This window comes from Taurulus bubalis, assembly GCF_910589615.1.
Source record: "Taurulus bubalis genome assembly, chromosome: 5".
In the NCBI taxonomy this organism is placed as follows: domain Eukaryota; kingdom Metazoa; phylum Chordata; class Actinopteri; order Perciformes; family Cottidae; genus Taurulus; species Taurulus bubalis.
In genome coordinates this window covers 22,494,514-22,507,644 of record NC_136593.1, presented here as the reverse complement: position 1 = coordinate 22,507,644, position 13,131 = coordinate 22,494,514, and the positions used below count along the sequence as shown (strand labels likewise).

Genomic DNA, 13,131 nt, shown 5'->3' with positions numbered 1-13,131 from the left:
ATACTTTTCACCATTCTTTTATTTCTGTTTTGCCTGAATAGCTAGCTGGATATGAAAGGAGATTTGTATTGTTTATGTTCTGCCAACAAAGCCCTGATTTGTCAAATGTTTCTCCAACCAGCTGGAAGTAGTCGGCACGGGGCACAAAACCCAGACCTGAACAAACACTTGAGCCCGGGATCTTATTACCAGGGTGTCAAACACCAAAGTTTGTGTCGCCGTCTGCGTCGGATACTGATGGGTCAAACAAACACAGGACTTTCACCCAGGACACTGCAGTGGAGAAGAAAAAAAGGTCAAAGTTTTCTCAATTTAAATTACCCAAGTATGTCACGTACGTAATCTGAAGTTACTTAACAAACTTAGTTATTTCAACCCAAACTACAAACTGTTTTCAAACCTAACCATGTAGGTTTGCTGCCTAACCCAGAGTCACGAGAGGGGTGGGCTTACCCAGTCCTTTAAAAAGGGATAATTAAAGCAAAATTGACCTATATCAGGTATCTGATAATTCTTACATTATACATGCTAATCATATTGATGGCAAATGTTCTGTGGCCCGGCTCCAGTGCCTGGCCTGTTGGTTTGGAAGAACTCATTTTGAAAGTAAAACATGGGTAAGATGGATGCTTACAATACACGTTTTATGGAACACATTTTACAGTTTTGTCTGATCTTCTGAAAACAACAACAACATATTTAACCGTATCTGTCCATCAGACTGCTTGTACTTTATTTCCCAGCCAGATTGCTCTCCAGCGAGGTACAGGCATTCCCAGATGTCCAGAGTTATGAACAACAAAACACGGTGGCTAAAAAGAAAACGACTAAAAAAACATTTCCTTTGAGAGAAAAAATCACCACCTCCTCTCTCAGAGTTCAAATGATGTAGATACAAATACCCAGTGAAATGATGGAGGATTCAAATTTGAGTAAATGCGAGTTTGTGTCACTCAATGCAAAGTCACTGTGTGTGTGTGTGTGTGTGTGTGTGTGTGTGTGTGTGTGCGATCACACCAGGCAGCTTCCCGCCCCGAGGCTGTGAGCGTGGGTGTGTTTCTGGAGCCTCGGTGTCATTTGCCTCCAAACAGTAACAATGTTGTTGATCAGCAGTTGTTTACAAGCCGCCAGGAGGACGGAACTAATTTGATCACTTCGCATTCCCCCGTCTCCCACTCCCGGGAGACCGCCTCAATTTGAGCTCCTTATATACGTTCTCGATAGCGGGCCGCCACAAGTTGATTCTGACAGCAATTATGAATATCGTGTTCCTCTCAAGTGGTTGTGAGCCGGAGAATAATGAAGCTCTCACCATCATCTGTTCCCCCAAATCACTTAACTGCGTCTTCATTAGGAACTTTGCAGCCTTGAGGAAGTCATAGTGGGTTTCGGATGAAAGACGCAGAGCTCAGCACATGCCGCAGAATTCCATTTATTAGCTTAATTTCCGCCCCTGAACTGAGATTACTTGTATTATAAATACAGCTGTCTGAACTGAGTGTTTCATGTCGGTTTACATTCTGAAAGTAGAAACTAATATTGTTTCCACTGACTGATAGTGGACGTCGCCTGCCTTCAACTCTTTAACGGTTTAACGGCTTCAAAATGTTTACATGCAAACTGACAATTCTACTGCCTACTGGGTTTTTAACTTGAAAGTAGGCTATGATTCTACTGCTTTCAGCTCTTACCCCCCTGTCACCTCAAGTCCTTTTAATGCTAACACTTAAACTGACACTTCAAATGCCTTCGGTGCTCCAAACTCAATCGACACATCAACTGCTTCAATTTAGCGGCCATTTTGTTTGTTATCGCTACAATGCTAACGTTTCATACGGTCATGTTGGGGAAGTGAAACGGGCACAGTTTATAAAAATGTGCCTTCTGTTGTGAGTTCAAACAAAACAACTAGTTTAGGTTCAGGCAAAAAGAAAAATACTTGGTTAGGTTAAGGTGGTTAAAATAAGTTAAGTCTGTTACGTAGCTTACATTTGATCCACGTTAGATTTTGGTTTCACACGGTACACAAACAGGAATTGTAGTAACACTTTATAATAACTACACACTATTAAGCATTAGTAAAGCAAGAGTAAACACTTAATTCATCATTTATTAAGCATTGTTCCATTATTACACTTATTATTAACTCATAAGTATGCAATTCATAAACAGTTAAAAATGTTTTATTCTTGATTAATAATCATAATCATGAAACGCATAATAGTCAAGCTTGTTCATGTTGGAGCAATGCTTTATAAGTGATGAATGAAGTGTTTACTCTTGCTTTACTAATGCTTAATAGTGTGTAGTTATTATAAAGCGCTACTGGAATTGTTGATTGAAATGGTTGTCGATACGATTTTTCCCTGAAATTATTTATTTACTTTTCAGCAGATGTTTTGGACGGGCCAATGAGGATACTTTACCCTGTCAACATGGCCATCACAGCTCTGTCTCTGGAGTTACAATGACCCGTGTGTGTGTGTGTGTGTGTGTGTGCGTGTGTGTGTGTGTGTGTGTGTGTGTGTGTGTGTGTGTACGTCATCATATGCTTGAAGTAGGAAAATACCAAAAGTGAGGAGCAGTGACAGAAGAGAGGAGGTGCTGGCAGGCCAGAGAAAGGACAAAGCCCTCAACTCCTCTGTGTGTGTGATGAAATATAAATATATAATAGAAGAATATTAAATTCTTGTCGCCCGCTGCTGTCTTCCTCTGATATTTCTCCAAGGTGCCACGTTGACAGATAACGATCACATTATGTGTCGGGAGTGTCGCCTCCCCTCTCTCGCTTGACTTGTGTTTCATAATCTCTGTCCCTGTTGTTTTTATTCCTTTAGTTTCTCTCCTTTACTGTTGCTGTTCTTTTCCTTTCTTTCTTCCTTCTCCATCCCTTCCCTGCACTGTTTCAGCCTCACTCTGACTGTTTGCTTGCAGGAGAGTCAAAGAGGCCCTAAGCGGCTAGAGGAGCCAATCATTTTGTCTGCTTAAGAGGGAGAGGTGACGGATTACAAGACCTGCCCGGGTGACACAAAAGGACGGACGAGCAAACACTTTGCAACCCAGAAAAGGCTGAATTATTTCTTCCTGGAACCACAAAAACGTCTCATAAATACGTTTGATTTCAGCCTCGTATCACACGTGCAGAAACACACCGTTAGAGTTGAGTTACCAAACTACTTGGTTAAAGTTAGACAAAATATCATGGTTTATGTTCAAATCAAATAATGAGGAAACAACGTAGTGTAAGAACCGCACCTCCCCTTTCAACACCCATCACTGCAGCCGCTACGCTCCAGTCAGCTGGCCATCCCTCCACACCCGCAGATTAATCCACTGGTATTAGCGCCTGGAACGAGTCCAAAAGAAGCTAAAACTCCACACCTTCGTTCGATACTTACTGCTTCTGAATTTGCTTCTCTAGGAATACTTTTTAAAATATATTGTACATATTATGATGTGTTTATTTTTGCTTGGGATTCATTGAGATGCATCTGTTTTTTATATTCTTTTGTAACGGCGTGCCTCCTGTTGCTGCCTTTTTGGCCCGGTGGGCATTGCAAATATGAACTGATTCTAGATTCTAGATCTGGTTAAATAAATGTAAAATATAAATAAAAATAACAACAAAGCTAGCATAAATTAAAAACAAGAGCCCTTAGCATACTTTCTTGCGTGACGCTACGTAACAATTTGAAGTAAAACGACACTACGTAACAAGCGTAAAGTCATTGTTTACTTTGGGTTTCACACGGAGAATAAACAGTGGTCTCCTGGGTGAAAGTCTTGTTTTTTGTTTGAACCCTCCCACCAACCCCCAACGCTCATTATACTTTTTGTTATACTTTGTAACTTTCGATATGTTCGTTCAATATACTATTATATATTGCTCTGTCCGTCCTCATTTATCGTATCCCGTTGTTTGCAGAAATGTGCAATGCTAAAAATAAAAAAATCCTGATGTCTGGATGGCAACATAAATGCTATGATATTTTTCATATTCATTTTTTAAATCTTTTATCTTTCGTGAAGGAAATTATAATTACAAAATGAAAATAAATTGTAAAATGTTCCACATGAGAAATTAATTAATTAATATTGAACATAACAGCTCACTGCATTGCACATCAATTAGATAACTTTGTGATATTTGCCTGCCTTTGCCATCCCATGATATATATATCCATAATGGAAAAATATTCCGACTAATGTAGTGACCATTTCAGCTATATTGTCCAGACCTAACTCAGTGAAAAGTGTCAGCACCCTGGATTTATAAATACTACAGTCGAAATAGTATGTTGCATTAAATAATCCTTTCAGATTCAAATGTTATCAAACACTGAAATAACCTTTCTATTCTGCTATTGGCTCTTGCTGACATACCAATTTCCCAAATGTCATTGTTTGCACAAGTCGTGATTTTATCTTTACAAAGGGATCAAACAAATCCGTAGGCCAAACTAATCTATGATGATAAACATGTGGAACTGCCAAACAATAGCACTATAGCACAATAGCACAATAGAGATAGGGGGAAAAAATAAATCCTGCAGGGTGAGTTGAATTACACTAGTTTAATAAAAATCTGCCTTTCAAATGGACTTTTATTCCCAGTGCAGCAATTAGCATACACCGTATAAGCTCCACATTGAATTGCACGATCAATGGTTGAAATAATACAATATTTGTGCTTAAGCAGGCATAAACATTGTTTTTCTTACACCGGTCAGTTTGAACATGCTACAGTATTTTTCTTCAATAACTTCAACTAGATAATGCCACATTTGCATATTTAAACTGAAAACTTCTGAGACCAGAAATACTTCATCTTAATGTAAGTAATCAACTGAGAAAGTTTCATGTTGACATCTATTAGTTTAGTATGCAATATTACATCAAAACATCTCTTTAAAGGCTGTTTTCTCTCGATGAGTTTATTCTCAGGCTCTGAGCCAGAAAGCAGCTCTTTCATTCTTATTAATATTCAGACTTTTTTTTTTTCACAGAGGGGTTTATTCAGATGTCACTAACAGCCTGATTTGTCCAACATTATATTCCTAAACATTTGGCCCAAATGGATTTGTTAAAAGTGATAAAATCCCAAAATCCCAAATCCTCTCTGTAAAAACCCTAAAATGTCACTAAAATGAAATAAGGATTGCATGAATCATCTTAGGTTTGAATATTTAACTCAGCATCATAAAGCTTCAGTGAAGAGGTGATCCAGAATATATAAGTGACACTATAGGACTTCAGCGGGAACATAAAGGGGGAGGCTGTACTCATTCTAGACGGAAGACTTCCAGTAAGTGCGCGCTTTTCTTTCCTAGGAGCCGAGTTGTGTTATTTCCTACCAACTCAACCATAAACCATGAAAGTACCAGGAGGCCCGGTGCAGTTCACAGACTATGGAGGACAGGCTGTGGTCCATTGACCGAGCAGAGGAGTGAACTAACCCACATGTGTGAGTAGTACGCAGAGTGTGTGACTGTGTGTGTGTGTGTGTGTGTGTGTGTGTGTGTGTGTGTGTGTCAGGCTCGGGTGGGCCCGGCTGAGCTGAGTAGATGTGACCAGCCTAAGTGTGTGTGTCTCATATCAGTGTGTCCTTGATCGCTCTCACTGTATGGGGCACTTTAGCCCATTCTTTGCTGGCACCGGGAGGCACAGACACACACATTCACACACTGAGACACACAGTACAGTACGCACCTGCACACATGTATGCACAACACACACACACAGACACACACACACGCAGTGTTTTGATGTAAACTCAAGTGGACGAGGGGTCCAGTCAACCGCTCTCCCCCGCTCCTCTCCTCTCTTTTTTTCTTCTTCTTCTTTTCTTTCATCGTCTCCCTCGCTGTGACACTTTCAACGGCATGTCACGCAACCCTACACACGCACACACATGCACGCACACACACACACCATGTCGTGCTCTCAGCCGGAGACCTGCACCTTTGTCAGGGGAGAACCACTTAAGCACGCTCACATACACACACATATTCACGCACATTCATGAAATCTCTCTCTCTCTCGGTGCGCACACATACTTCGCCACTTAAGCCGTCTTCCTTTCAGCATCTCGTGCCCCTTTCCTCTACCGCGTCTCGTCTGGTCTCGTGTGTGCGTGACTGCGGCGGGCTTTTGGCGAGAGGAGAGGGGGGGGGTCGAATTAGCACGGCGACCCAGTTTTGGCGCCAGAGAGACGAGACGTCAGCGCAGGAGATATAGAGGAGCTCCTTCCTCTCTCTCTCTCTCTCTCTCTCTCTCTCTCTCTGCTCCGGCTGCCGTGGTGTGACGGTGAATGGAGTACCGGGATGGGGGGGGGGGGGGCTATTTGCAGACGATTTTATGCTTTACACACTTACAGTAAAAAAAACAGTGTGTTACATTCAAATCCCCCTTGATAAAATGGGCTCCGTTATAAACAAAACGTGACACCAGGTGGTTTTTGTTTGTTGATGTTTTCTTTCTAACCTTCCAACCTTCTCTTTTCTCAGCTTTCTTTATGGGATGTGTTTTGCATTTTCCGTGCCGATGCTAATTGGATGCAACTAATTATAGAACGTCTTCAAGTGGCCCTCTGAACTGGACGTGCACACACACACACGGGCACACACACACACACACACTTCCCACACTTTTGAACACATTTCAACAAGGAGCTCTCGCTGTGTTAAATAAAGAGGGCGCTGGCCTCAGATTGGTAAGACAAAACAGACATTTGTGTGTGTGTGTGTGTGTGTGTGTGTGTGTGTGTGTGTGTGTGTGTGTGTACGGGGGTGTTGCGTGTCTCGTTCGGCTCGTTTGGCTGACAAACTGCTTTTAGCGTTTAATTATCCATCGCTCTGTGATTAATAGGTTTTAATCACTGTAACCCGTGGCAACCTGAAATGCGCGCAGGTCTTCCGCACGAGGTCAAAAACCCCTGCGGAAAATCAAAAAAAAGACAAAAAACTAACGAATCAAGCATCTTTGCATCTGAAACGTCTCACTTCTCGTTCATGGGCAGGAACCTTGAGCTCAGACGGACGCTCAGTGTTTACCTGCTCGACCTCGGGGTAAAGCTTTTGACCAGACCTTGAACCTTTCTCAGGACCCACAGCCAGAACTTCAAACAGACTTCTCAATTCCCCGGGAGAAAAAAAAAGAAAAAAGGTTATAACCTTTGCAAACTCGCGTGTCGTTTCGAAAGGTTTTTTTCTTCATTTTTTTTTCTTCTACATACAGAGACGTTTTCTCAACGCTTTCATGATTTTTTCGAGACGGCTGATTTTTTGGAAATAGAAAGGTTGAGAGGAATTCATCAAACTAGCCAAAAGGATTTTTATTCATTTTTTTTTCAAGCATTCTCAGCAGAATCTATCCATGAATTTGGTTCCTTTGGTCGAAGAGAAAGACGGATTCATTGTTGCTCTGTGCTTGGTAAGTGTTCACTGGAGTAAATATGAAGTCATACGGACCGACGGGGAACTCCTTCAGCTTTTTAATGCGACTCCGTGTTGAGTAGCTGTAAAGAACACAACCCATTATTAGGAGAAGCACAGCTCTCTGAACAGATATGGGGACATAAAAGAGAACTGGAATGGGCCCCATGAGCTGTTATGGCCTGTTTTAGTGTTCTCGTTTTCTATCATAGATACTTAGCCTCCTCATATTATAAAGATATCAAATCATGCTATATGGCCCGATAACTAACATAACTCCGGCTTCTACTTTACACCCTGATCCTCCCCTGACCGTTAACAGTAACGCAGCTTTTATTTAGATTCAGTTTTTCATCCATTTTTTTTAAAAATAGGGTTAAAATAGAGGCAGCATAACTTTTAATAACAATGTAATGCATTTTTTTTTAACAATTGCTGGCAAAGTCCCATTACTGGTGCACCTACAGACATTATTTCATGATATGAACGGATAGTGGAGATATTAGCTCTGCTGTGTCATTTTATTCTTCTGTAAATGAGATCAAGATACTTTGCTTCATGCGTGAATTTGTTCTTTCTGATAAATAGGTAAATAGGACATTACGAGCATTAATACGACGCAGAGACACGTTACAAGTGATTATTATTATGATTTGGGTGGACTAATTTGGAAAAGGTCTCTTGCAGTCTTCAGCTGTTGCTGACAGGAGGTTTACTGGTTACTGTCCCTATGTTACGGTTCATTCACCTTTCAATGGGGAACTGCAAAAATACATCAACTAGCACCTCACACTTGTGTTTTAAGTCCTTTTCACATTTGACAGAACAGGAAAAAAATCCCCTCATTATGATTATTATGTTGCAAAATTACCAAGATCATTTGTATATCGTCGTTGATAGTTTCCACGAGCGGCACATGGATTGAGTATCGTAGTTTAGCTTTTGAATTCAAGTTTAGGTCACATGTTCGATAACACAATCTTTTTTTGGTCTTTTTTGCGTTCCCTCCACAAACAAAACACACCAGCAATGGGTCGTTTCGGTGTAGGCTATATATAATATAATTTACAGTCAAATTATTTTATTGGGAAAAGCTCTCCATCTGCGTGCTCAGCCCTCATACAGTTATGCTTATGGATAAACCTGCATAGTTTAAGACCCGCGCCCGAACGAGTGCCGCAGTTTTGGAACTGAGCCCGATTTAAAAAAACTAAACAAATTTGTAAAGAAATTATATATATTTTTATGAATATAGATAGAAGTATATAGCAGTGTGACATAGATTTTTTTTTTTTTTACAGAGGCTAAATGTTTCGTTTAAAACTACAGCTTTTGCTTTTGAATTTAATGCAGTGACATTATCGCACGCATGGAACCGTTACAAATTACTGAAAGAAGCAGCCTCTTTTATCATTCAAATAAATCAATAAAGAAAACTCTCAATATATGATTTTGACTAAAACATAGCCGAGAATGACTGGGGGTGGGAGAGTGGAAAGGGAATAAAAGGGTCCATGATGGGTGCGAGAATAAAATCGTGATTCAGGATAACACTAAACAGATATAAGTGTTGGATCTCCGACATGCACATTTCTCTTATTCAATTTTCAGCACAGCCCACAAACTATATAACTATAAGTTACACATTATTAATGACATGACAGACTAAAAGGTCTGCATAAAAATGAAAAATGAAAACAGAGAAAAATGAACTGACCTAATTAAACCAAGCCTTGGGGGAAATTTGAGAACCGACAACCCGGATCGCCTCAGACCCGGCGGAGTCGGGGTCGGGGTCGGGGTCGGGTCCCGACTGTGTTCTGGGCATAAAACCAAGCACCCTGAGTCGACTCACCCACGCAGGAGTCTCTGTGTTCCTCGAATCCGGCGGAGCACACGCATCTCCCGATGGGCACCAGCCACTCTCCCTCCGCGCTGCAGTACATCTTGGGCGTGTCCCTCTCCTCCGCGTGGTCCACACACTGACCCCTGACCTCCACCAGGGAGGACGAGTCGGCGCCCGTCACCACATCGGTGAACACCGCCAGGTTGCGGTTCACGCCCACGCAGCGCTTGTAGTACACCCGCACGGAGGTGAGGGCGATGCAGGCGCCGATGTCCTGGAAGGCCAGGTAGAAGCCCCGCCTGCTGAGGGGGCCCACGCCTCGCACCTGGGGAGGAGAAGGGTTTGAGACGTGAGGTCAGCACGATGGATGTGGTCAACACTCTTTTTATTGACACGAATAAAAGAAGGCACGAAAGGCCGTACTTGCTGCCTGTTCTCCTGACAAATGACGTTCCCATACAACAAAACCGCATTTTCAATTTACGTTTTGAGGGGAACATATTTCCTCCTGGATTTCAGTGAATTGACATATCACAAAAAACATTCTAATCCCAGTCTCTGATATAACCTTTCCAAATTTGCGTGACACTTTTTTTTACATTCTAGAGATGTTGCTTACATGATTTCTTCGAGACGGCTATTTTTTCGAACAAGAAAGGTTGAAAGGAATTCGAACAAACATGAGGCTGCTGTTTGTGTCCCGCGTAAAATTGTCAAATATTTTACGTCATGCATTTAGCTTAAGTAACAAACATACTTATTTCAGACAAACAAGATCTTTTACGAAACCAAACCAAATAGTTTTGTTGCGGTTTTTGTTTTGCTTCAATTTAAAACATTAACTAAGGAAATACGTTTCCCTTGAAACATTATTGAAAATGTAATTTAAATTTCTAATAATAATAATTTTCGGCGAGATATTTACATTCAGTTCATTTGTATAGCCCAAAAAACAGTCAGTAGCGCGAACATTCACAATATTGTACTTTAACGTACGATTGCGCCCAATTGAAGGAAAATGGTTCCCAACCACAACGGTAGAAAATCTACAGACACAAACAAACATTTTTTTTTTTAAACTGTTCTTTAAAGTCTCCCAAACAAGTTCTCCACTAATTTAATATTGCACTCAAATGGACAAATTAAAAACAAAAAGCAGACCCAGAGATATCTGCTTTTTTATTCAATGCATTCTTCTTCCTTGTTAAAATCTGGCGTCGACAAGCTGCCAACAGTTCAGTCAGAAGTTACCCGTGTGTTTCCCTGGCAGCTGATTAATAACTGCTCAATTCAGATTGGTCTACGGTAGTATTTGCCTTTTTTCATCCAAACCCATCCAATTCAAAGCTGTGAGAAAAGAAAGAAAAAATCATCTTGTGAATTAACCAAAAGTGCTCTTTTTTTGGTATAACTCCATCACTAAGAATAATAGGTTTTCAGGGCCTTTAATTGATGCTTTTTGTTGTGAAATACTGGATTGATTATTTTTCAAACCTATGAGAATAATTGAAATGTTCAATAGTCTAACAGCTCACAATTCACTACAAGAAGACAAAGCTTTATTTTGAGGAGTAGCTATGCAAAAAGCGGTGGTGTAACGGGCCACTGTTGACCCGTGATCCGTACGGATCTCCCCTCGCGGTTCGGCACGCATTTGAACCGCGGAATAATTCCAGTTTAACATTAATCATCAAAATATATTTTTTACTGACGATCAGAATCCGCCAATTTTCAGTAAAATATGAGTTCAAGACATCATTCATGCTTTTCTAGTCGCCGATCTCTGATAAAGTTACAACGTAAAAACAATCTGTGTTTAAATTGACGGGAGAACGAATGTTCCGTTTGTTTACATTACGATGCGTTCAGGCTCTGTTCAGTGAAAGTGTGTAAAATGGTAAATTCTAATGTTATCATGATGTGTTCAAATGTAATCTCGTAAAATGTAGTGTTGCTGATGAACTTGAATGAATCCAGTTTGAAGGAGATGTTTTCACAGCAACATAAATAGATATTACAGTGGGAATTAAGACCTATTTACAATAACTCTGAGCTGCTTATAATACATCCTTAAAAATACTAATAAGATTTGTTTTAATCATTATAATTCCAATCTTTTATTTCCTTAATCATTTCAATAGTGTGTCTTTATGAAGGAAAAAAAACACCATAAATGACTTTAACTCAGTAAAAGGACAAGTCTGATGGATGACAGACTTCAGAGTGGTTGAAATTATTTTCAGGACGGTGGAACAAAAAAGTCTGGAGCATTGTAGACCAGCTGCCAAAATCAAACAACAATATTGTTCATCAATGATCAGCAAAAAAAACACAATCAAGAATCTCTAAATGTTATATTTCCTTCCTTTTTTTCTTTTGTGCTGATCCGTGATCCGACCTGTGACTCCGATGCGATCCGTTGCACAACTAGCAGAGAGGGTTCCTCTAGCCCAGGGGTGGGCAAACTTTTTGGCTCAGGGGCCACATTGAATAAAAAAAATTGACAGACGGGCCGGGCCAGTATCAGATGGATGGAGAGTGTTTGTGTGAACCTGTCACGGGAGGACAATGTTTAGGACCCAAATGCAGACCACATGAGAGTATGAGTATCTGGTAAAACAGATCATTGGAGCCAAAGGGAAGGTGGGGAGCCTGTGGTCCGCCACAGGGGGTGCTGGGCGGTGGGAGACCCGTGGCTCTACACTGGACGACGGCGAGGCCGGCAGGGGGCGGCGTGAGAATATAACGTAAATGACTCAGCTTTTTTGTTCAACTCGCTGGTTAAATCTTCATCAATTTGTTCTACACGCCGAGTCACTGTTCTGAATTTTTCAAATTTGTTTTTGCTCTCTGGACATAAGAGACCTGCTGTTTCTACCATACATTATTTCAAAAAACTCTCCTTCAGAGAAAGGCTTGCTGGCTTTTGCTATTTTGAATGCTAGCAAAAAACTTGCCTTGGTGCTTGATTCTTGTATAGCAGTTTGGCGGAGAAAATATTTTGCTGACTCTTTAAATTGGCTGCCAACCTCTTAGCAGTAGCCGCCCGTTCTGTCGTTGACTGTTGGCTAGCATAGTTAGCATGCTTGGCGGAAAAGTGGCGGCTAATATTGTATTCTTTTAATACTGCAATGGTTTCTTGGCAAATAAGACATACTGCCTCTGATCGTACTTCGGTGAAAAAATACTTAGCAGTCCACTCACTAAAGACTCTGCACTCACTGTGGACTTGTCTTTTCTTGGGTCCACTCATTGTGACAGAAGGGATCACTGCAGGAGGATGGCAGGAGGCTGGCAGACAGAACCCTATATGTCACGTGACCTGAGCGCGCAGGGTGGCGCAGTTCCGTGGGTCGAATGTGGTTAGTGATGTTAGTTATACTGAGGAAAAATACTCTGCATGCAGCTGTCAGTTCATTTTACAACTCTAAAACTGTTGTAGTACAAACCCTGTCTCCAGCGACAGAAAGTGACTCATATTACCGTAATTCTTCTAAAGTTAACGCTTTACGCCATAATTAAAAAGGATTCTGACCGCTAAGAAGTGGAGCTTTTCAGTGTTTTGCGGTATATTACGGTAATAAAAATAAAAAAGTGTCGCCCTTGTCTGTGGGATCAGTGGGATAGGGGGTGGAATTGACCAGCGCAGCACAGCAAGTGTTGTGTGTCGCTCTAGTTCAGCAGAACACGGCAGGCAGCGGTCCGCACGGCGCGTAACAACTGCTGTAACGCCTCTCTGTTCCCGACTTGATTTTCCCAAAGCACGATGACTACAACAGACCAGCGTTGATGTTTCTTCATGCTTATTTATTGCACAGCGCTCTTTTAGGCTTTTCGTGCCTAAAAGAGCGC

General features: G+C 41.2%; 1 protein-coding gene across 1 annotated transcript in view; it reads right to left on the bottom strand.

Annotated features, from left to right (window-relative positions):
* epha8 (eph receptor A8) overlaps nucleotides 1-13,131 on the bottom strand; it is a gene marked incomplete at both ends in the record, with an annotated part of 97,983 nt that overhangs the window by 34,994 nt on the left and 49,858 nt on the right. The window contains one exon of the mRNA XM_079218348.1: nucleotides 9,289-9,604. Within this exon, the coding sequence (XP_079074474.1) occupies nucleotides 9,289-9,604 (316 nt within the window). The remainder of the gene's footprint in view (nucleotides 1-9,288; nucleotides 9,605-13,131) is intronic.